Source organism: Eublepharis macularius, chromosome 16, assembly GCF_028583425.1.
Source record: "Eublepharis macularius isolate TG4126 chromosome 16, MPM_Emac_v1.0, whole genome shotgun sequence".
Taxonomy (NCBI): Eukaryota; Metazoa; Chordata; class Lepidosauria; order Squamata; family Eublepharidae; genus Eublepharis; species Eublepharis macularius.
The window spans coordinates 8,334,257-8,359,619 of NC_072805.1; the positions used below are offsets into that span (position 1 = coordinate 8,334,257).

At 41.8% G+C, this 25,363-nt stretch overlaps 1 protein-coding gene across 6 annotated transcripts in view; it reads left to right on the plus strand.

Moving 5' to 3' along the window:
• CCDC91 (coiled-coil domain containing 91) overlaps positions 1–25,363 on the plus strand; it is a 279,810-nt gene that overhangs the window by 189,716 nt on the left and 64,731 nt on the right. For all 6 annotated transcript variants that reach the window (XM_055000772.1, XM_055000775.1, XM_055000774.1 and 3 more), the window contains 3 exons: positions 8,677–8,769; positions 19,018–19,086; positions 20,729–20,905. In XM_055000772.1, coding sequence (XP_054856747.1) covers positions 8,677–8,769; positions 19,018–19,086; positions 20,729–20,905 — 339 coding nt within the window. The remainder of the gene's footprint in view (positions 1–8,676; positions 8,770–19,017; positions 19,087–20,728; positions 20,906–25,363) is intronic.

The following is a 25,363-nucleotide window of genomic DNA, read 5'->3' on the forward strand; positions in this document are numbered from 1 at the left end:
CACTATAGACACTCCAAGAGTCCAGTTAAAGTTTCTTTATTAGAGATCCATCAGTATCAGTGCACTCAGACTACAGCATTGGCAGAAGTGATGTAAAGGGGGAAGCAATGTTAGTTATAAGGCAAGGTTCCCACCCTGGGATAAGGACCGTTAGAATTTAGGCACGCAGGGCCTAGGAGGTTGGAGGGGTAAGAGAGAGGGAAGATGAGCTCATTCCATGTTTCAGGGAGATACGGCTCCGACTGGCACTTCAAGGACTCTTTCCCATGCCAACTGAGAAAGTGAAAGTAGCCATCTGCAAGGTAAGTGATTCACAGCTACATAGTTACCCAGCTACACAGATAGTTCTCCACACATTCTCAGAGGCCCAGAACATAACACAGAATGCAATAGACATACATGGCAGATAAGCAGGGGACACAGTGGAAATCAACACAATCAGTGGTTGGGACATTCAAATAAACAATACTATAGGATATAGATTGAAGAAATTTGAAAACATGCAGAAGTCCAATACAGAACTGATAAAATGCTGAAACAAAATATAAGCAATTTTATATAATATATTAATTAAATGATGTGGAAGCTCATCAGTAGGAACATACAGCAACAGACAGTGCACATCAGTATAGTCTACAGTCCCTATCCCTATATTGGGCATCTCTCTGAATCAGTTCCTTACAGCTCAGTCTTATTACCTGTGTAAAAAAGCCTTCCTGAATAATTTGTTTGTTTTGTTTTTAATAGAAATTTTATTGAATGGGTTAACATATTACATAATACACAATACATACTCATTTACCCTTATAATTACCATATATGCCCCCCATCCCTTCCCCCTCCCCCTTTTCCCTTTTTGACTTCCAACAGCACTAAAACCCCTTAATTTCTTACCGTTATCCCTAATTACTATGTAGTCCCTGTTATCTAAGGTAAAGGTCATGTTCATTCTCATGGCTCATATTACTTAATAACTATCTGAAGTCCACAGTTGTCCTCTCACATCCCATTTATTTTCCGCATAGTCCTTAAACTTCTTCCAGTCAGTTAAAAATTCATTCAGATTCTGCTCTCTCAATTTCCTTGTCAATTTGTTCATTTCCGCCATGTGCAACAGCTTTTGGATCCATTCCTCAACTTCTGGTATATCTTCTTGTTTCCAGTATTGTGCGTACAAGATTCTTGCTGCCACAGTCATATAATATAACAAAGTTCTGTCCCTCATGTTAACTTCTTGCATATTCAATCCTAGCAACAGCATTTCCGGGCTCTTCAACAAATTACATTTCATAATTAATAGCATTTCTCCATAAACATTTTGGCCTTTTCACAGGTCCACCACATATGGAAAAAGGAGCCCTCATGTTTTTTACATTTCCAACATTTATTTGACATTACATTATTTGCATTTGCTAATTTTTTCGGTGTTAAATACCATCTATAAATCATCTTATATCAATTCTCTTTCAAATTGTTACATGTGGATATCTTCAAAGTATTCTTCCATAGAAATTCCCAGCTTTCCATTGTCACTTCTTTGTTAAAATTTATTGCCCATTTCACCTTCTGTATTTTAACAGCCTCATCCTATGTATACCATGTCAGCAAAATTTTATATATTTTAGAAATCATTTTCACTTCTTCACCAAACAAAATCTCTTCTAGTTCTGTATTTTTTATTCTAAAACCTACATTTCTTTTGTCAGTTTCAAATATATCCTTAATTTGCCTATATTGTAACCAACCATACTCAAATGGTAACTCATCTTTACCTTTTATCTTGAGGGTGTCTTTCTCTCCACTTAATAATTCCTTATAGGTTAACCAATCTTCCCCTCTATAATACATATTTGGGTTCACCACTTCCGCTGGTACAATCCACGTAGGTCTTTTTTCACCCAGAAACTTCTTATATTTTTGCCAAATCACGACGATATTCTTCTCACAGAATGATGCTGAAACATACCATCTATTTTATATTTCTCATACCATAAATACGCATGCCAACCAAACAAGTTATTGAACCCTTCCAAAGCTAATAATTTTAGATTAGATAATTTCACCCATTCTTTCAGCCAGACCAAGCAAATTGCTTCATAATACAATCTCAAATTTGGTAATTGCAAGTCTCCCCTTTCTTTTGCGTCACACAGTACCTTCATCTTAATTCTCGGTTTTCTCCCAGCCCAAATAAAATCTAAGATTCTTCTTTTACATTTATCAAAATGCTTCATTTCTTTAACAATTGGAATCGTTTGGAGCAGAAACATCATTCTTGGTAATACATTCATTTTAACAACTGAGATACGTCCTAACAATGACAGATTCAATTTGTTCCATTTCAACAGATCTCTCTCTATCTGCGACCACAATTTTTCATAATTATTTTTAAATAAATCTATATTCTTAGCTGATACTTCTATCCCCAGGTATTTTGTTTTCTGAACCACTTCACACTTTGAAACATTCATTAATTGTTCTTGTTTCTTTTTTGTCATATTTTTACAGAGCAATTTCGACTTTGATCTATTAATAAAAAATCCTGCCAGATCTCCGAACTCTTTAATTTTATCTAACAATATTGGTAATGTCTGGATTGGATCTTCTACTGTAAACATTACATCATCTGCAAATGCTCTGAACTTATAAGAAAACCCTTTGAGTTTTATACCTTTGATATTGTCATTATCTCTTATTTGCCTTAAAAGTATTTCCAACACCATAACAAATAGCAACGGTGAAAGTGGACATCCTTGTCTTGTACCTTTTCTTACCTCAAATTTTTCTGTCAAATCTCCGTTTACCACTAATGACGCATTTTGTTCAAAATGTATAGCTTTCACTGCATTAATGAAATCTTGCCTCATAGCCATCTTTTCCATCGTCAAAAACATAAAATCCCAATTCAAATTGTCAAAGGCTTTCTCAGCATCAGCAAAAAACAGGCCTACTTCCCTTTCTGGATGCTTATCATAATATTCAGTGGCATCCAACACCACTCTCAGATTATCCCCAATTTGTCTATTCGGTAAAAATCCGGCCTGCTCTTCCCTACGAATTCTATCAAAAATTTCTTAAGCCTTTCCGCTATAAGTCTTGCAAAAATTTTGTAATCATTGTTTAATAAAGAAATCGGCCTATAACTTTTAACATTTAGTAAATCTTGTGACTTTTTTGGGATCAGTGAAATATTTGCTTCATTCCACGTTGTCGGGAGATTTTTCTTCTTAATAATTTCATTCATCAACTTTTGTAGAGGCTGCACCAAGTCTTTTTTCATTATTTTATAATTTTTTGCTGTAATTCCATCTGGACCCGGTGCTTTCCCTATTTTAGTTGATTCTATAGCATCTAAAATTTCTCCTTCTGTTACTGGAACATTCAAAATCTCTTTCATTGTCATTGAAATCTTTGGTATTTTTGTTCTTTCCAAATATGCTTCTATTTTGTCTAAATCTATCATTTTCTTTTGGAATAATTTTGCATAATATTTATACAAAGCTCTTTTTATCCCTTGATGGTCCATTATTTCTGTTCCTTCTTCTATTATCTTCCCTATAACTTTCTTTTCCCTTTTCTTTTTCAATTGCCAGGCTAAATATTTCCCTGGCTTGTTGGCCCCCTCAAAGGATTTTTGCTGCAAAGATTTTAAATGCCTTTCTAACTCTTTATTTGCAGAAGCTCTTAGTTGTTCTTGTAATATCTTAATTTCCTGGATTATTGATTTCTTCCCTGGTCTTTTCTGTAAGTCTTTCTCTTCTTTGGAAATTTTCTCTTGTATCTCCTGAAGTTGCTTTGCTTTGCTTTTCCCTACTGTTCAGTGTGATCAAGATCCCTCTGATCACAGCTTTATAGACATCCCACGCCACATGGGTTGGGACTTCTTGATCAGCATTCAGCTGAAAAAAGTCCTTTGTCTCTTTTTGAATTATTTCAACATTCTCTTGGCTCTGTAGATCTTCATTTAATCTCCCTCTCAACTTCCTGACTCCTGTCGTAATTGTCCACATCATTGGATTATGATCCGAACTCACCCTTGGCATAATTTCTATTTTCTTTGTAATCAAATTTAGATCCTTTATTGCCCAGATCATGTCAATTCTTGAGAACGACTGGTGTCTTGTCGAATAAAAAGTAAAATCTTTTATTTTAGGATTCTAGCTCCTCCAAATATCTTCCAAATTTTCCTTTCCAACCAATTCAAAAAAGGATTTTGGTAACTTCCCAGCCTTTTTGTTCTGTATTTTGGATTTCCTGTCTAATTGCAAATTAGCCACTCCATTAAAATCCCCAGTCATTATAATTTGCTCATATGCATACTTATCCATTTTCTGAATTAGTTCCTTGTAGAAATCATCTTTAGCTCCATTTGTTGCATATATACCTAAAACCAGGGTCTTCTTAAAATTCTCAATAATCTCTACTGCCAAATACCTTTCCTCTTTGTCTTTAAAAATTAATTTAGGCTCCAGTTCTTGGTTTTATATAAATCACAATCCCTCTTTTCTTCTGTTTAGCAGATGCCCAAAACTCTTGTCCTAATTGTCCATTTTTTAAATACTTAAAATCTTGCTCTTTAATGTGGGTTTCTTGTAAACATATTATATTACAATTTTGCCTATTGACCCAATGAAAAATCATTTTATGTATTTGGGGTGAATTCAAACCATTAACATTCCAAGATATTAGTTTGTACTCCATATTTCTACTCTTTTATTACTCCTGGAAAGTCTTTTTCGTTATCCACCAAAAACACAATCATCTCATGCTTTGACTTAATGGTCAATCTTGCTGAGCTAAACGTAAAGCTCAAGCTTTCAGGTATTTCCCACCTATACCTGATCTTTCTTTCTCTCAATTTCCCAGTTAATTCTCGGTATTTTTTGTGCTCTTGTAAAATTTTCTTTGGCAACTCCTTTATAATTCTGACTCTGCTTCCTTCCAGTATCAGAGGGTTTTGAAAGTGCCTACTTAAATCTCTTCCTTAATTCTTTTGGTTGTGAGTTGTAAAATTATATCCCTAGGTAAATTTTTCTGCTGTGCAAAGCTGGAATTTATTCTGTAGGCCAAATCCATATTGCTTTGAATTTCTTCTGGCTGTTTTTCCAAATAATCTGACAATATTTCAGTCATTGGTTCCTGTGTATTTTGAGTCAAAGACTCCGGGACTCCTCGAAAACGTAATTGATTTTCCATAATTCTGCATTCCATCACCGCCATCTGCTCCTTTAACACTTGGTTTTCTGTTTTTAAACCAGAGGTCGTCTGCTCTACCTCCTTTACTGTTTGATTCGTTGTTTGAAGCTCCGTTTTAACATCTTCTATGCTCTTTGCCAGTTCAGAGACCTCTGCTTTTATTAGGTCTTTTAAATTTTTTAGCAAGCTCTCCTCCATTCATTGTATTGATTGAGACTGTCTCTCCTCCGTTCGTTGTATTGATTGAGACTGTCTCTCCTCCGTTCATTGTATTGTTTGAGACAACTCCTTGTTGCCATCAATCAAGTTTTTCTCCAGCACCTCCATCACTGCTTGCATTTCTTTCTCACCTTTCTTTGTCATGCCTGGGCTAGTTTTCACACCACCCCAAGTGTCTGCTCTCTTTCTGAGCTCCGTTTTTAATATTCACGTGTGCTTCCTTTAATTTCCAGGTCTTTACTTTAAAAATTAACTTTTTTTCTCAACTTAATATTTTGACCTCACCAAGATGTCAGGCGGAATTTCTCTATGGTGTTTTGTCCAATTTTTTCATCTTTACCTTCTTAAAATGGCCGACTTCCGCTTCCTGCTGACCTTCTAGTCTCAACTCCTCTCAATAGTGCCTTTGTTTTGCTTCCGGAGTCCTTTCACACTCTCCTCCTCCACTTCCTCTTCCACTTGTTCCCTCTCTAGGCAGGAAGGTCGTCTATTCTCAATGTCCCTTTTGTTCTCACACCATTCTCGCGATGCTCCAACTGATTCTTGCTCCTTCCTCCCTTTCCCAGTGTCGTTATCTCTTGCAAAACCACAGGTATGTATAACCAAAACTTATTTTCTCTCTTTTAACGCCATTTTCTTCTTTTAAATTCACCAAATTTCTCAAAATTGCCTTAGTCCTTTACTCGTCTAGCAGTCTTGTATTTTTATTTTGTTGCTCTTATCCTTTTTCTTTCACTTCTAATTCCAGAAAGTGAGATAACAATCTTTACCTTTTCTTGTTAAATTTGGGCTGATCATGCTGTTTCTTCTGTTTAAAGATGTTCAATTTCGGTACAGATGCTTGGGTTCAGGCGATCTTATGTCGGCATTTGACTCCAAAGAGCTCTGTAGAGATCTTAGCTCATCCTTCTCAGAGGGGACCTCAAGGCGGTGGGGAAAATCCTTTATTCAGAACCCCCCCCTCTGCCAAGATCACACACCCCAGATCACATAGCGTTCTAGACCCCCCCCACACCTGGGGTGGATTGGGAGCAGGCAATCAAAGCACCTGGCCTTCCTGAATAATTTGGTTTTGTGCAGTTTCCTTATTTCTTTAGTTAGGCTGTTCCACAAGGTAGGAACTACCACAGAGAATGTGTGCATATGGGCAGCTGTTGATTTTGCCCATTGGTAGGGTAGATAACCTCGGTGAGTCTGATCTTGTCAGATCTCAGAAGCTCAGTCTTGATTAGTAATTGGATGGGAGACCTCCAATGAAGTCCAAGGTTGCAGAGGCAAGCAATGGAAAACCACCTCTGTTAATCTCTTGCCATGAAAACCCTACCAGGGGTCGCCATAAGTCAGTTATGATTTGAGGGTGCTCTCCACCACTAGGGTGGAACTTGCAGAATGGCCAGTATCAAGGCCTTGAATGACTTTGTCTGTGATAGCCAAAACCTTGAATTGAGTCTAGTAACTGATGGGCAGCCAGTGGAGTGATTGCAGAATGGGAGTAATGTGCAGGCTCCTGCTAATATCAAACTATGGTGTTCTGCACAAACTTGAGTCTCTAAATTGACTTCAAGGGGAGATCTAGATAGAGTACATTACAGTGGTCAAGTCCCAATGTTACTGTACCATGGATCCAGGGGGCCAGGCCAGCCATGTCAAGGTAGGGGGCCATCTTCCAAGCTAACCTGAGTTGTAGAAGGCATTTTTTGCAGCTGCATTAACTTGCTTTCTTAATAGCAGTGTTTGATCCAGTCTAGGCTGTTTACCAAGCCTGCAAGAGTCAGCTGAACAACACTTAAAGTGGTGAGCACCTTTAAAAGAAAGTAGACCCGCCCTAGATTTATACATAAAGAGGACTGTCATGTAAACAACATATATGGCTGTTGCCCTCGTGTATAGACATGGGCATGAACCACATTACGAACCAAAAAAACCTACGAACCGCCCGATGGTCTGTTCGCGATCCGGTGGTTCGTGAGCATCCATGGCCAATGAACCAGTGTTTGTTAGAGGCCTGTTTCGTTGCGTTCTTCTGCAGTTCGTGAAGCCAGACAGTCAGGCACCATCAATCAATTCCCTTGGAAATGGAGCTGGGGGAATGCATGAACTCTGTTTGCACTCCTTCTGTCGCCCTGGAAACCCAAATGGAAGCCCAGCTTACCTTGATCGGCAGGTCTTCCTTCCAACCATGGAGCTGCAAAGTGGTTACAACCTGGGAGAAGACACCCGGGGGAGGGAGGGGGAGGGGGTGTTCTGTAGCCATGGGCACTCCAATCTCATCCTTGCAAACCCTGATAGGCAGCTCTGACAGCCAACCACAGACCTGTGTTGCTCAGTGGGACCTCAGCTTATAAAAAGCACTTGGCTCCCAGGCTGGGTTTCACTTTCAGCGAGCAGTGGAGTGTGACAGAGCTGTTGCTTGCTACTTGCTAGTTTTTGGGGAGACAGACAGAGTTTAATTGAGCTTGGATTTTGGGGATAGGCATCTGTCTCCTCTGGTTCCAGGGCTTCTGCCTGGGGCCAAGCTCAGTGGGCACCTCAGCTATAACTCCAAGATCCCTATTTCAATCTTGACCATATTTGGGTAATTGCTGGAGGAGAGCTTGTTAAAAACTCCCCAGGAATATGGGCTCTCTAATTCCAACGGGGGCCGTTCTGACGCCCATGAACCTCGAACCAGTTCGGCAACGGGAAAGTTCGCTGCGGTTCGCTGGTTCAGGTTCATCGTTGGCACTGAACCACGAACCGCTGGTTCATTAAATTTTTTTGGTTCGTGCCCCTGTGTACTCGTATATAGTTTTGGTCTGTTATACATCTAGAAATGTTAGCAGAGAAGAAGTACAAGGAGAATTCAGTTTACTTCAGTTATTGTTGAAATGCTAGCAGCCATGGAACTGATGGTTTTCTTCCATTTCCTTTGTAAACAGTTAATCGTGTATTCTTCTGTATCATAAATGCAAACATCAGCCCATGGTGGAAAGTGGGGGGAAGCTATCTCTTTGGAAATCACATTATAAGTACTTAGTAAATGTTCACAATTTGCACCACCAGCTACATTGATAGAGTTTGGGGGTACAGGAAAAAATGGTAACTAATTAGTATAATTCATGTAACATGCAGTTACTCATACCTACTGGTCTCACTGAAAAGAGAATGAGATTCTAACTTTTTTCCAGTTAGATGAATAAGAATAAAACCAGCTTTTTACGAAATCTTGTTTGCTATAATGCCCATGTGCAGTCATACCCATGTGATTGTCTTTTTTTACAGCATCAGAGGCTGCTTGATATTTTGAACAAGGAGCGTGAAGCATTAAAGGAAAAAATAGAAGAATCATTGATGAAGCAATTGCAGGAATATAAGGTACTTTGTATGATGCCTAGGGCTCTTAGATCATTGATGGCAGAGTGGGGCCATGAGAAGAAGAGGAGCTACTCTAGCTGCTGAGAAGAAAGAATTTATTTTACTGCTTTATAACTGTGAGTGACATGTTAATTGTAAAGGAGAGGGAAATGCAATCTCTGAGACCTTATATAATGGACGTGGCAGAAGTGGAAAAAAATGAACAAAAGAATATGACCACTCAAGATGGAGCAAAATCTGGGATTTCCTGGTGTTTGTCTTACACGGCCTTTCTTACACTGACAGAGGCCATCAAGAAACACCAAAGTTAGGGAGACTGAGCTAGTTTTCCCATGATCTTTGCCTCTCCTGATTACAGCAGCATGTTATCCAAAAATATTTTATTTTTTTCTGTTTGCTACTTAAGGTTTCTAAGAAGGCTTTACCCCAGTTAATTATGTTCTTAACTTTTATTGTATGTAAAAAATAAAAAACAGAACGGAGGTAAATTTGAGACCAGTAGCACCTTTAAAGACCAACATCAGATACAAGAGAGCTTTAACTCTCAAAAACATATACCCTGGAAATCTTGTGGGGTTTTAAGGTGCTAATGGACTAAAATCTTGCTTTTCTCCTGTAGACTAACACGGCTACCCACCTGAAACTATCCACAAAGGAGCTAAAAATCTTACACTTACTGAGATTTTCTCACTCTTTAATATTGTTTATAATCCGCCTTTCTTACTGAGACTCAAGGTGGATTACACAGTGTGAGTTAATACAGTCAGTTTCAAGGACATTTCAGTAAACAATGTAATAGAATATATAAATGCAAGTTTGGAAAGATTTAAAACCAGCAGAAATCCAATACAGAGTTGAAGAAATGCTGAAACAAAGTATAAGCAATTCTAAGGGTGACATATTAAATAACATCAAACTGTGCAGTAGGATCATATTTCAAACAACAGATAGTACTTAGTAGCACACAGTAATATAGTCTGTGGTCCCTATCCCTTTACTGATGCATCTCTTTAAGACTGGTTTCTTACAGTACAGCCTTCCTGTCTGAGTAAAAGCCTTCTTGAATAATTCAAGTTTGCATTGAAAAGCCAGGATAGTGGGATCTTGCTTGATCTCTTCAAGTAGGCCATTCCATAAGGTGAGGGCCACCACAGAGAATGCACGAGTATGGGCAGCTGCTGATTTTGCCCGTGTGCACCTGTAGAAGGCCCTGTTCAGATGAGCAAAGTTTCCCTGGTAGAACATAAGGAGAGAGGCAATCCCATAGATATGCTGTACCAGGCAGTGAAGAGTTTTGTATGTTAATGGATCATTCGCCAAGGTGCTTAGATTAATGCCTCATATTATCTCTTATAAAATGATGAGTGCTATAATTTTCTAATGGGAAGACCATAGATTCTAACTATTTGAGAACTTGTCATATTGTGGATTAAATTTTCTATCCTTCCCCTCTGAGACCAGTAACTAATGTAATTTATCATCATCTGTTAGAGCTACAGTATCCCTTTTCTGTATTTTTTTTAAATAAATTACTAATTTTTTTTAATGTTGTTAGCCGCCCTGAGCCCATCTATGGGGAGGGCGGGTTATAAATCGAATAAATAAATAAATAAATAAATAAATAAATAAATAAATAAATAAATAAATAAATAAATAAATAAATAATAAACCATTTCTTGCACAAACGGTCACGTACACCAACAGCAACGGCCCTTTCCCTCAGTACTCTTCTTGCCACCGCTAGAAGGACGTCTGCTTCATAGCTCCGTGTTTTGATCCCATTTAACTTGATTTGGTGTGACTTGGACTGTTTACTGGACTAATGCTTCTTCTTGCTGATTCGGATTTTGTTTTGGACCTGGTGTGTATTGACCCGGCTTATTTGATGACGCGTATTCTCATATTCCTCGATGATGGCTTCTTAATGCCCTCTTTAAGCATTGTACTCAGTGCCAGACAAAGATGACCCATACTGATGGTCATGATCTCTGTTTGATCTGCCTCGGGGAGGGCCATAATGTTCCGGTGTGTAAGATTTGCCAGAACTTCACCCCGAAGGTGAGGCACAAGAGGACCCAGCGGTTGAGGGTGTCGTTATGGCAAAAGGTGCTAGATGGAGATGAAGTGCCTAAGCCTTCTTCTGTGACAGGGAAGACACTGGTGTCTGCCCCAAAAGCAGGTCACAGTTCTGATTCTGTTGACCAGCACTCTAGAGCAGGTTCCGTGGTATCAAGATCGACCCCAAGATCGAATCCGACAGAAAAGTCGGATCCGAAGGGGAAGACAACTCCGAGGGCAGATACGACAGGGAAGAAGTTGAGTTCAAAGAGGTTGTCAGATCCAAGAGCCAGTTCGGAACCGCCTCCGAAGAAGCCAAAGAAGTCGAAACATCGGCCGGCTTCATGCTCTAAGCGTCATTCTTGGTCTCCGCAGCCTGGGTCTAATGATGAGGTGGTGTTGGTTTCACCACATACGCCATTGCCCCATTTGGGTTCCCCAGATCATTCAGTTTCAGAAGGTGAAGTGCCGGATCTGGTTAGTGACCATTCAACTAAAGCAAGAGCTACCACAGCTGCCGTCACCGGGGGAGGACATTCTCCGGTTCCGGGACCGGGTTCAACTGAGCATCATCGGATCCGAGAACACTCTTTGAGGCAGCCATCACCCACGTCTTTCCTTCAAAGTCAACATCATTCACCGGACAAGGACGGCTTGAGTTCGAGGCATTCGCTTTCTGTACAGCACCATCATGCTTGTTGCATTCCAGCTCCATATCACTGCCAGTGGAAGGGAGCACCCTCGGGTTATGAGCCATCAGATCTGAGGCCCTCACCATCAAGGGAGCATGGGTGGTTTCCTCCACCTTTTCCAGAAGATGTGCTATCAACTCCTGCTTCTGAGGTTGAGGAGATTGATGCAGAATACTCTGAAGTGGGGTCCAAGTCGCTATCAGATCCTTCACCAGATGAGAACGTGGTACCTAGTTTGAGTTCTCCTTTTGAAGATCTATGTATATACTCAGAACAGATGACCCGTATGGCGAAGGCGCTGGATATCGACATGTCATCTGTCGTCCCTAAAACTAAGGACAAGTTGCTTTGCCGTATTTATGGTGATTCTCCAGCAGCGGTGGGTTTTCCAATGTTAGAAGGCCTGGAAGAGATAGTGGGAAAGGTTTGGAAGGTGCCCTCAGAGTTGCCAGCCACGTCAAAACGCATTGAACAGATGTACAAGATCAAACGGTATGTGGCAAGCTTTGATAAAACACCCTCCTCCATCGTCGCTGGTAGCTGAAGAAATTCAGCATCGTAGGTCTGGCTCCCTTTCTGCTCTTCCAGATAAAGAGGGAAGGAAAATTGATGGTTTGGGGAGATGCCAATAATCTATCTCTGTTTTAGACCTTTGCACTGCCAATTATCAAACGATTATGGCAGGATACCAACTATATCTATGGGAGAAGTTGTCAGCTTATGTCACTGACTTACCAGAGGATAAGAAAGCTGTAGTTTCTGTCCTTCAAACGGAGGCCATTCACCTCTCCAAGCAGCAAATGAACACTGGTAGCCATGCTGCTGATACTGCAGCTCGTGGGATGTCTACTGTGGTGCTTCTTCCTGGCTTCGTTCGACGGCTCTTCCAGTGGAAACAAGAACCAAAATAGAGAACTTGCCGTTTGAGGGAGATTCCTTGTTTTCTAGCACTACAGATGAGGCGCTGAAGAAAAAGAAAGAGAACAGGCAAACAGCCAGATCATTGGGAGTGACCTCGACGGATAGGTCTGGATATAAACCACAGTATTCGTTTAGGTACAACCCATACCAGTATTACGGGAGATACCAGCAACGTCCCTATTTTCAGCAAAATCCCACAGCTCAATGCCACTACAATGTTTCTCAGCAGTCAAGGAGGCATAGGCATTACAAATCCCGTCCAGCACAGGCCCCTGTTCACCAAAAAGATACTCAGGGTGCAGGGAAGCAGTTCTGAACAAACATCACGAACTCTGCCCTGAGTTTTTCTGACAGACTGATGCCTTTCTTTTCTGAATGGGAGGCAATAACAATTGACTCATGGGTCTTAATGATTGTTAATAAAGGTTATGGATTAGAGTTCACTGAGTTGCCTGTGTGTATTACGCCTTCAATGGCAGTACATAATAATTTGGTTGAACTAGAGGATGAAATGAGATCTCTCTTGGCCAAGGGTGCTATTGAAGAGGTGTCGTATAATGAGTCAGAGAGGGGTTTCTTCTCTCGTTTCTTCCTGGTCCCTAAAAAGGATGGGGATTTACATCCTATTCTAGATTTAAGGGGCCTTAATGCTTTCCTTAAGGTTACAAAATTTAAGATGGTCACTTTATCTTCAGTCATTTCCTTGCTAAAGGAAGGTAATTGGTTTGCAGTCCTTGACCTTAAGGACGCTTATTTTCATATCGGAATACGAAAGGAGCATAGAAAATATTTGGGGTTTGTTTACCAACAAAGAGTGTTCCATTACAAAGTGCTCCCCTTTGGGCTGTCCACGGCACCACGGGTGTTCACAAAGTGTGTAGCACCTGTGGTGTCTTTTCTTAGACAACAAGGCTGTACCATTTTTCTGTATTTGGATGATTGGCTTATTGTAGCATGCTCAAGGGCTAAACTACTGCAAGACGTAGACTTGGTAGTATGCACTTGCAAGCGCTTAGGTCTGCTTATAAATTTTGAGAAGTCAAAACTTGAGCCCAGTCAAACTGTATCTTATATTGGTGCAGTATTGGACTCTGTTGTAGCAAAAACATTATTGCCCCATGAAAGAGCTAAGTCAATTAGGGGCATAATATCTATTTTAAAGAAGAATTGTTTTCAGTCTGTGTGCACAGTTCAGTGTTTGTTGGGGCACATGGTAGCTGCAACCTCAGTGGTACCATTTGCACAACTTCATATGAGGTGACTTAAAAATTGGTTTGAACATAAATATAATCCTGTACAGCATTCTTCCTGCTTGAGGTTTTCAGTGCCTAGGACCGTACTGTCATCCCTTAACTGGTGGTTGGAGGATAGCAATTTGTTTTAAGGGATTTCATTTGGGTATTTGCACCCTGACATCAATGTGACTACGGATGCATCGCTGCAAGGTTGGGGTGCCCATTGTGGGTCTTTGTTTGTTCAGGATGTGTGGTTAGTAAGAGAGAGAACATTACACATCAATACATTAGAATTAAGAGCAATACATTTTGCGCTTGTGTCCTTTGCAGCACTTCTCCGAAATTGTCATGTGTTGGTGCAGACGGACAACACAACTGCAATGTATTACATAAACCAACAAGGTGGTACTGCATCACTGACTCTCTGCATGGAAGCCATGCTCATCTGGTGATGGGCAATTCTGAATGGTGTAACACTTCGGGCTATACACATAGCAGTATCCAGCAATGCTCAGGCAGATGTGCTCAGCAGGGTACTGATGTTGGACCACAAATGGGCATTAAACGAAGAGTACATTGGTCCGATTTTTCGGATCTGGGGTACACCAGTGTGTTTGCCACTTCAAAAAATGCCAAGGCTTGAGTGTTTTGTTCAAGGGCGGGGAGCGACCCTCTGTCCATTGGGGATGCTTTCCAGTTTGTGTGGGCCCACAGGCTACATTATATGTTCTCCCCATTTCCACTAGTTGCAAGAGTTTTGTGCAAAATAGAGAGGGACAATACCAATTGCATTTTAGTGGCACCGTTTTGGCCAAGGCAAGTATGGTTTCCAAAACTCTTACAGCTGTCCAGACAGACATATGTGCAGTTACCTCCTCGGCCGGATCTTCTGAACAGGAATCTGTTCCATCACGAACCCCGGAAGTTGCACCTGACTGGCAGATACAACCTCGCCTATAGATTTTTCCATGCAGGTGCGGGTGGTCTTATTACAAGGAAGTCTTCCATGAGGCGGTCTTATGATGCTAAGTGGCTTAGGTTTAAAACATGGGCAGCAGCAAACAGTGTAGTGCCTTCTTAGTACCCACTGAGTTTAATCTTTGACTATCTGTGTGAATTAAAAACTCAAGGATTAATGGTTATATCCTTAAAGGTGCATTTAGCTGCTATTTCTGCCTTTCACAAGCAGGTTGAGGGACATACTGAGTTTTCCCATTTTAGATCCTGTCAGTTTTTGAAAGGGATGTTTAACCTGTACCCACCTGTATCACCACTGGTACCTCAGTTGTCTCTATCCCTAGTATTGGCAAGGTTGATGCTACCATCATTTGAGCCACTGGCTACATGTTTTTTAGACTTGTTGTTATATAAGGTGGCGTTTTTGGTGGCTGTAATTTCGGCCAGGAGGATAAGTGAGTTGGCAGCCCTTCGGGCAGACCCTCCCTTTCTGAAATTTCATGCTAATAAGGTGGTTTTACGACCATGCCTAAAATTTTTACCAAAAGTGGTAACTGCTTTTCATCTCGCACAAGATATTACCTTACCCGTGTTTTTTCCTAATGCAGCATCTAAGGGAGAAAAAGCTCTTCACACTTTAGATCTTAGAGGGGCTTTAGCCTTTTATTTAGATAGGACAAAGGGTTTTCATGGGAGTCGACATCTGTTTGTTTGTTTGGGGGACAAAGACAAAGGGAAAAAAGCATCTCCGCAGACTGTCTCTCGCTGGATTGTTTTGGCCATTGTTAAGGCATATATAATGGCTGGAATAAAATGTCCATTATTGCTTAAAGCGCATTCGACGAGGTCACAGGCAGCAGCATCTGCTCTGCTCAGGGGTGTCCCAATTGTTGACATTTGCAAAGCAGCAACATGGTCTTCTGCTGACACATTTGTGAAGCATTATGCTGTGGATGTCAATGTGAGTCCAGATGTTGCAGTAGCAAGGGCTGTTCTTCAATCCTTATTTTCCTTAAAAAAAAAAAATTAATGCAATTGGGAAGGATACTCTGTTGGGGTGTAAGTTGCGAAGTATGGTGCTCTCATTGATCGTTTGCTGTTATATGTTTACATGTTAAATTCATCACCTTTGCCATTGATGACTGTCATATTTGAAGTTATGTATAATAATATTGAGTTGGAGTTTCACCCCGCCTCCTCAGCATCTTGGTACTCTCCCATGTGTGGAGGCACAGAAGAACGACGATGAAAACAGGGTTGTACATACCTGTAACTATTGTTCGAGTTCTTCTGTGCTGACACACATCCCTCCCTCCTACCCCGCTGTGAACTCCATTGTTGGCTCTTATGATGGGTTGCAGCAGCATAGGAGAACTGAGGGAAGGGGCCGTTGCTCGCCGTTGGTGTATGTGACCGTTTGGGCAGGAAATGGTTGCTATAGGCTCGTGAGCAATGGCCCCTTTGGAGCTCAAGAAAGCGGTGAAGAATGTTCTGGTGGCTGGCCTGCACCTGTGCAGTCCCATGTGTGTCAGCACAGAAGAACTCGATGAACAATAGTTACAGGTATGTACAACCCTGTTTTCATCGTCGTTCTTCTGTGCCTTCTTCTTGAATAACTCATACCTATCCACTACTGTATTCCAGTCATGGGAATCATGCCACTAAGTCATATCTGTCCGTCTGCATTAGTAGATCAAGTTCCTTCTTCTTACTGGCCAAGCTTTGGGCATTAGCATATGGACACCAGAAGCCTTGCAACATTCCCTCTCTTTGAGTAGGCCTTTCCAGGTAGGCCTCTGCTATTTGCTCTCCTTCTTGGCTCTGAAATTCCTAGTTCCCAATTCCTAGTTCCTATGCTGTTTGTCTCCATTCCCCTGTAGTGTCAGTTTAAAACCCTCCTGAGGAATCACCCCAGGTCCCTTCCAAACACATTCTTCCCTGCTCTTGACAGGTGGAGTCCATCACATGCAAGCAAGCCATCTTCAAAAAAAAGTAGGCTGTGGTCCCAGAATCCAAATTGCTCCGGCTGGCACCATGCACACTGCCAGTGGTCCATCTCCATAATCTTCTGTTCCTATTGCATTCCTTTTCCTATGACTGGCAGGATCGAAGAGAATACAACTTGTGCTACCGTTCCTTTCAGTTGCCTCCCAAGGACTGCATAGTCAGCCCTAATGTGTTCAGTGGTGTTCACAGCTGTGTCATGTGGACCATCACAAATGGATAATGGTCTGTTGGTTGGTTTAGCTTGGCCCTCCAACCTGTGATATCCTTGATCTTTGCCCCTAGCAAGCAGCACACCTCTTGGGCCATGGGATTAGGCCTGGACACATAACATTCTATACCCCTCAGCAGAGACTCACCAATCACCAAGACTTTCCTTTTCCTTTTAATGTTGTTTGTATCTCCATGGTGTCCCTACTTGTTCTTTCAGGTCCTTGTTGTACATCTGCCAATGATTTTGTCAGCAAGGGCCTGGAAGCGATTTCTCAGCTCCAGTGGCACTGAGTGCTGTCTTGCCCCATGCCTTCTGGCTCATGTTGTCAGTCTCTGAGGAGGTTCATTAGGAAAATATTCTGTTTTATTGTCCCCTCCACCACTCTCCCCATCCCTTTGCAGGGTGCAAAGATTTTCGTTGATGAAATTCTTTCTTTCTTTGATGTCTTGAAGGGTACCAATCCATTCCTCCAGGCTCTTCACTTTTTCTTCAGTAATACAGTCATCTTGCACTTATGACTTCTGTCTTGTCTGGGTTCAATTTCAATTTGCCAGCTTTTAGCCATTTGATCACAGCCATCTGGCAGCGACCCAAGATTTCTACTGCATTCCATGATGCAAGATAGTGAGATACAGAGTTGGATGTCATCCACATCCAACTCCATGGCTATGAATGAGTTCTCCTAAAGGCTTTAAATAAAGGTTGAATAACGTGGGGCATAAGGTTGCATCCTGTGGAACTTCACAAGCAGGGCTCATTTCAAGGGGGAACGCACTGGAACACCGTTCCGGTAGTTCCCCCAAGTCAGGTGGCCTCGCCTACCTGACTTTAAAATATTTTGGGCAGTTTACACCTTGATTGGGGCCAAAACGGCCACAATCAGGGCTGAAGGCCCGGATCGGGTTGGTGCCGGGCAGGGGATGCTTCCCCCACCCGGCACCAACCCAATCCGGGCCGTCTCGGCCTTGATCTGGACCGTAATGAGCCTAAAATGGCCATTTACGGCTATTTTGGACCCATTTTGGCCTGGATAAGGGCCGAAATGGCCCGGATGGGGCCAAAACTGCATGGATTGGGTTGGTGCCAGGCAGGGGGAGCTTCCCCCACCTGTCACGGATGTGGTCCCAGCCGTTTCAGTTCTGATCCAAGGCGAAATGGGCCCAAAATGGCCATTGTCAGCCATTTGGGGCCGTTTCAGCCCGGATCAGGGCTGAAACGGCCCAGATCGGGTTGGTGCAGGACGGGGGAGCCTCCCCTGCCCAGCACCATCATGGCCATTTCCTGCCATTTCCTGCCATTTTGGACCCATTTTGACCTGGATAAGGGCCGAAACTGCATGGATTGTGTTGGTGCCAGGCAGGGGGAGCCTCCCCCACCTGTCACAGATGTGGTCCCGGCCATTTTTGGTTCCGATCTCTGGTCGGTGGCAGGTAGCGGAACCCTCCCCTGCCCAGCACTGATCTGGTCTAGGCTGTTTCAGCCGTGATCCGGGTCCAAGCGGGGCCCAAATCGCCATTTTTTGCCATTTGGGGCCCTTTTCGGCCGGGATCAGGACCAAAACCTCCAGGATTGGGTCGGTGCCTGGTGGGGTTCCCCTCCCCTTCCCAGCACCGACCCAATCTGGGCCATTTTGGGCCTGATCCAGGCCAAAACCTGCTCAAAATGGCCATTTTGGACCTGTTTTGGCCTGGATTGGGGGCAAAACAGCTGTGATCGAGCCACTGCCAGGTGGGGGAACACTCCCCCATCTGGCAGCAGCTGAATCCTGGCCATTTGGTCCTGATCATGGGGTGTGGTATATGCTAATGAGTTATGCTAATGAGTTCCTGCAGTTCTTTTTCTACGAAATGACCACTGCTCACAAGATAATTCCCGCTCTGGAGATAGCTGGTCTCCAACAGCAACCTTTTGAGTCTATTCCATGGACAAGTTTTGTATAAATATATTGTCTTCTGATATTTTATGTAATTTTATAGTGACTCGTTTGCTGTCTTAGATATTTGTATGCCATTAAAGGTATTTGAATTGAATTGAAAGCACATCCTTCTGCCACCAGGTGCCTCAACAAGATGGCATGGTCTACCATATTAAAGGATGCAGATAGATCCAGAAGGGACAATAACGGAGCATGTCCTTTGACTATATTTGTTTTGGTTTATATTTTCAGGAAGTGCTGGATAAGTGTATGGCAGATGAAAGGCTGAGAAATCAGGAGGCTTTGGCCACAGCTGCAAAGGTACCTCTGGCACAGAATGAGTTGCTGAAATCCAGTTTAAAGTTGTATGTTACAGCTGTGTTCAATATTGTTGTGTTTGATGTTTAGTACCGGAGTAAGATGATTTGAAAAATGAGCCATTTTTAAATACGTGTGGAAAAGTACTGAAATTTGGAATTGCTCATGAAATCTTATTTTTTTCCCCATTGTGCCAGAAGCTAAAGTTTCCTGTCATGTTCAGTTCTCAGTGAAATTATTGTCTGGAATTGCCTCGTCTCACCAGTAGCTTTAAAAAGCAAAGAGCTGCTCATGTTAGTCCATTGCTACAAAAGCAGCAAAAAGCCGTAGAGCATTTTAAAGCCTAGTAGATTTGTTTTTGTGTAGAGTTGCCACCTCTAGCTTGGGAAATTCCTGGAGATTTGGGGGATGGAGCCTGGGGAGGGCAGAGTTTGGGGAGGAGAGGGACCTCGGTGGGGTGTAATTACATAGGCTTGACCCTCTGTAGCTGCCATTTTCTTTGGGAGAACTAACCACTGTAGTCTGGAGATCATTTGTAATTCTGAGAGATCTCCAGGCCCCACCTGGAGGGTGGCAACCCTCTTTGTTTGGAGGCATAGTTGCCAAATAAGAGTAATGTTTTATGATCTGCTGAAATGGCTCTATGCCATAATCTGTTAGCTTCTAATGTGCCATGAGATTTTTTTGATGGCTTGACACAAAAACAGCAACTTTGATTGACATATATACATTCCTGAAAAGCGATCTTTGTTCTGTCAATAACCAGCTGAATATGTTATTGCATTTGGTCACTTTTCTATCGAGAGAACCTTAGTTCCAAAGGAAACATGTAGTTATAAAAATAGAGTAAGGATACAACAAGAACTGCAAATGCTAGACTGAACACATGGCATAGAAGCAAGAAAACAACAGTTAGAAGCGTCTTATGTTTTTCATTTATTCCTCCAATAATTTTAGCTGGCATTGACAGCTAACATCATGGCACAAAGGCCAGAAGCCTTGGGTGGCAAGTAAATTAACTCTGGCTAAACAAATGCATTATTGAAAAATAACACCAACAAAACAACTCTGTTTTCAGAAACAGCTGAAAATAAAATGGAGGGCTTCGTCTCACAACCATTTTTTTCACATGGCCACAGAAAGTTTAATCCAAACTTTGTTGGTCCATTTATATGACTGCTTGGTAGAGGCTGAAGCTGTTCAGGACATGTTGAAACAATTCGGAGGAGAGGCCTTCTTTATACAAGCAAGGGTCCAATACAAAAAATTAACTGCCATTACAACCTGTAATGAATGGCTAATACTCTCAATATTATCTTGGATGTACTTTGTATTGTTCAGTCTACAAGTCTGCTGAACAATTTTGCCCCTTCCAGTTAAGATGACAGACTATTTCTGAGGTGATAGGTAGTAGGTTAAAGTCTGCTTGAAGTCTTCTGAGATGCTGGCCTTTTTAGCCAATACTAGTTTTAAACTGGTGAACTTGAATCCATCATATCCAGAGGGTCTTAACTAAACGTAGTAAAGCTGCAATTTGGGGCACAGAGTGGGCCTCATGTCTGAATAAGCTTGCGTACAGTTGGGCACTAAATGGTTTGACTATTGTTATCTGTTTTCCATTTTACTGCTCTTATTTACTGTAAAGATTGAAAAAGAAAACATGCAAGCTGCCATTCTGATAGCAGTGAAAGAAGAAAGGGGAAACATGGAAAGGCTTCATGCAGAAGAAAAGGAACAATGGCAAACAGAGCAAAGCAAAGATCGTGAAAAGATTGCTCAAGCAGTTGAAGATGCAATGCAAGAGCAAAGGCAAAGCAGTCAAGTTAGTGCATTTTACCTTCCACACACATATCTTGTATCATGTCAACTGTATCAACTATGTCAAAATGCTTGTGAAGTAACAAAATACCCATGTGCCCATTTTTGCACCAGGCACGTGGTCACTATGTGGTCAAAATGCTTGTCACAGCCCCCCATTCTCTAGATACCTATAATTTATATAGAGAAGAAACCTTTTTTGTGCTGTCTGAGCAGCATTACCCCCAACCTACCAGGCCAACCCTCTCCTCCCAAAGAGAGAAAAAACCTAATGAGTTTAATGAATCTCAAACCACTGAAACCCGTCCTTCAAATGCAGTGCAGTCCTCAGGTACAGAAGTCCAAGTGCAGATCTCAGTAGCAGGAATCAGGGAAATCCAGGTAGTCGCAGAAGTTCAAAGCAGGCCAGTCAGAGTCCCAGACCACAGAGGGAGAGAGGCAGGCAACAGCCAGCAACAAGCAGCCGTGTCTTAATCTCCAAGCAAGGGCAAAATGGAGGCGGCTCTGAGGCAAGCCTGCCTAATTTAACTCCTTGCAGACTAGTTTTAAAAAGGCACTCTCCTTCTTGAGAATCCCATTGGCCAGAGAAGGAGAGCTGCTGTAAGCATTGGCCACTCATACTCCCCCTTCCCTTCCCCCTTGCTTTCCCTTCTTCTGCCTCTCCCTCACTCCCCCTCCTTCCCCTTCCCATCTGGTTAAAAAAGGCAGGATGCAGTGTTTCTTTGCTGTTCCTTGGCAAAGAAACAGCCCAGCCATGGTTTCCAAAGTTTACCAAATTTTACCAAATAAATCTGGTAAACTTAAATTGGATATTACCAAATTTAGTAATACAGAAGTAAGTTAGGTAATACCGAATTTTACCGGATGAGGTAAAATTCGGTAATTTTTACTGAATACAGAACCTGAATTGCACATCCCTAGTTTCAAGTTAAGCCACATTCACTCCCAAATTGCTAATCTGTTCTTTGAGTTTGGTTGTTCATGTATTTGAAGTAAAGAAAATCAAATGCAGATGCCCTGCTGATGATTGGCCAAGAGCTATCATTGATGGAGCTATTCTACTAGTAAAAGTATTATACATTTTGTGATGTGTCTGTTTTAGATATTTTACCTGAAGTGAACTGCAGAATCTCAACCTGGTATCCAAAGTATCCTAGGAACTGCAAAATCTCGACCTGTTATTCTTACAGATATGAGCTACTTATGTCTGGGCTGTATTATATTGTAGATTCAGGATTCATATTTTCGAATGCTCCTATTTAAAAAAATCCAAATGCACAAAAAAGTAATATGTTAAGGAAAGTAATATGTTAAGGACTAGAATCTGTCGTTGTAATTTGATTGTTTTCTGTGTACAGGGAATGCTTTTTTTAGAATGGTGGACCATTCCATCACCTACAGTCTGAAGTGGCTGAGTCCAATCATAGGTTTACCACCTCATTGAGAATGTAGACCTAAGAATGAGTAGATAGTCAGCAGCTCTGGAAGATTATACAGGAAATGAGATGGCTGGTCACCAACTTCTCTTGATGGCTAAGACATGTACATTAGAAGATAAAAGCATGAATTAAGGTTAAGCACACTTACAGGAAAGAAAAGCAGAATCAAACCAATAGAATTTCAAAGTGAAGCGAGCTCATGATTGGGGTGCTAGGCTGTTAATACAATACAGCAACTCCAAAGTACATGTATCAGACAGCTGTCATATGTAATGAAATTTCCTGTTTTAGTGGCTTTAGGTGTCTGTGCTTCTGTTTGCCAAGTAACTTAATAAATTGGAAATATTGCTCTGTGGGGAGACATAAATATGACAGAGATAAATGATATTGGATCACCAAAGGAATACTGAACTTTTTAAAAAGCAGTATCTGCAGCAGATGTATGATATAAGTAAATCCAAAAAGACTGTTTGTTTCCTTGAGCAAGGTATGCTGGGATTTCCATTTCAGACATATGTTACCCAGGTGGACAAGGGCAAATTTTAAAGGAGAGCTATTTTATTCAAAGGAAAAGGCCTTTGCACAGCTGCCTTATTTTTTTGGAATGTAATATGAGTGAAAGAGGCATGACTTCCTAACGAAAGTAGAGTTCTGATTACAGCAAACTGCTTGTGTTTCCTCAGTGGCTTTTATGATCTTTGTACCACATGCTGAAATGTCATTGGTATGGAAGTTGCATGCTGCGCAGGCAGGATGGTGTACTGGCAGTGCTCCACTGTTTTTGTTCTATCTTTAGCATCTTGCTTATATTTGACATGGCTCTTTTAATGCACAGGCCAAGTCACATATATAATAAATGTCAGAATAAATCCTTTGAGGATTTTTCCTTTAACTTGATTCTTTTTAACTAGAACCATTTGTAGGCCATCATCTGAAAAGGATAAAATCTGCGATAAACAACTATAGACTGCATTTTTAATTTATTTTTTTAAAATCATTATTCCGCCTATTTAATATAAAATCTAGATCGTCTTAAACATGGAATCAAGGGTTTACTTTCTTTCAAAGAATAGAAAATAGATGGCTTCGCAGCCTTGCCCTATTCATGTTTACTCAAAAGTAAACTTCACTGAGTTCAGTGGGACTTCCAGATAAGTATGACAGGACTTTTCTGAGTTATTGTGTTTCAAACTGCACCTAAATTTGAGCTCAGTATAATTGCTAGCATCCACAGCTTTATTTTTATTTCCAGAGTAATCTGAAAACTTTGAATCTAGGCAGATGATCTACAACCTATAATATTGTTGCTTTAAAATTATGATAATACTGTGTATTTGCACAATGGTTTAATTTAACTGAGAAACTTAGGGGGCGGATCAACCCAAGGAATTTGGGGAAAGTATTTGAATACAAAATTAACTCTCACCAAGTGAGTATATATTTCTGTTGTACTCAGGAAATCACTGAAATTAAATATTCCGAGAGTTCAGGGTCCCTGCTCCTTTGTAAATGATGGTTTCATATTGTTCAGAACAGGGCTGCGGCTCACTGGAAGAACATCTGCTTAGCATGTAGAAAGTCCCAAGTTCAGTCCCCAGCAGCTCCAGTTAAAAAGATCAGGTAGTCGGTGGTGAGAACGAACTTTGCCTTACAACCTAGATATCTGCTGCCAGTCTGAAAAGACAATACTGATTTTGATGGACTAATGGTCTGATTCATTATAAGGCAGCTTCATGTGTTCATAGGGTTGCCATTCCCCTGGAGGGGGTGGGGTATCCCCCACTTCCACCCTCTATCCCCCGCCCCTGCTTATCTTGCTATCGGGGGAGTGTCATGTCTGTACCTCTACATCCAAGTCATTGTTCTAGGTGTTGGACCATTACTAATACTGTGCCTTGATTTCAGTTTGTAAATGCTATAATCATCACTTTCATTTCTCTCTCTTAGCATGAGAACACAGCTGTGGTATCTCTTTCTTTGAAGCTTGCTGAAGTGACCTTGCACTGTCTGAAATGTTGCCATTTCTTTTATGCTTCTTTATCTTGTCTAGCTGATGTATAAACTCCAGCAGAAGTTCCCAGACCCCTTCCTGCGCAAACTTGCAGTTTGGCAGGGGGGGGAAATAATTGAGTATTTAGAGCTGTACTTTTCTCAAGTTTCTGTTCCTATCAAGGAAGCGTGTACTGCTTGGATGCTTTCTTGCCTCTGAGTAATTCTATGAACATATATATGGAAAGATTGGATTTCTCAATAAAAACTATTTAACCAAGAGCTTGGACTTCTTGATGCAATGGTACAGAGACCTGTTTACCTTATCCTGTCATCCATAGCCTGACACTTTGATAGGAAACCTCATTTTCTTCTGTACCTGTAACCTCTGGAGAATGGCTACCGGATACCAGCCATTAGAGCCAGTTCCAGGATTAACAGCGCCAGGAGACCCTATTTCCCACCCAGTCCTGCATCTGGGATCAGGTGCAGATGCTGGAAGGACTCCTCCAGAGCTGAGGGCGATCCCCAAGAGAGGGGTCACCCAGCTTACGTGGACTGCTTTACCAACTCCCAGACAATGGGCACCCCGGAACCAGGAGAAGAAAGAGAGGCAGAGAGGAGTGCTGTTTGCTCACTGTCTGAGTGAGACAGGAACATCTGACATCTCCATGGGTTCGCAGCTGACCTCCATCCCAGCGAATGACCCGAGGATCGAGCCCATAGGGGACCTTTCGCTCTGAACATCCCAGACCACTTCGGAGAGAGGAGTGGTAAATACAGCAGCAAGCAGATTGGATTTTTAGTGGGATGATGAACTGGGACATTATGTAAGCCTCCCCTAGAAAAAGGAGAGTTATTTGCCGTGGGGGTTGGAGCCCCCTCCGGGCCTCCTCCAAAAAGAGGCCCTGAGTTGCGAAGGGATCACCAGTAATGGAAAAACATTTGCCAAGGGAGCTTATTCTTCTCCCGGGACTTCCCCTGAGCCGACAGATGGGATGGAGTTGAGAGGGGAGGATCATTTGGACTACCTC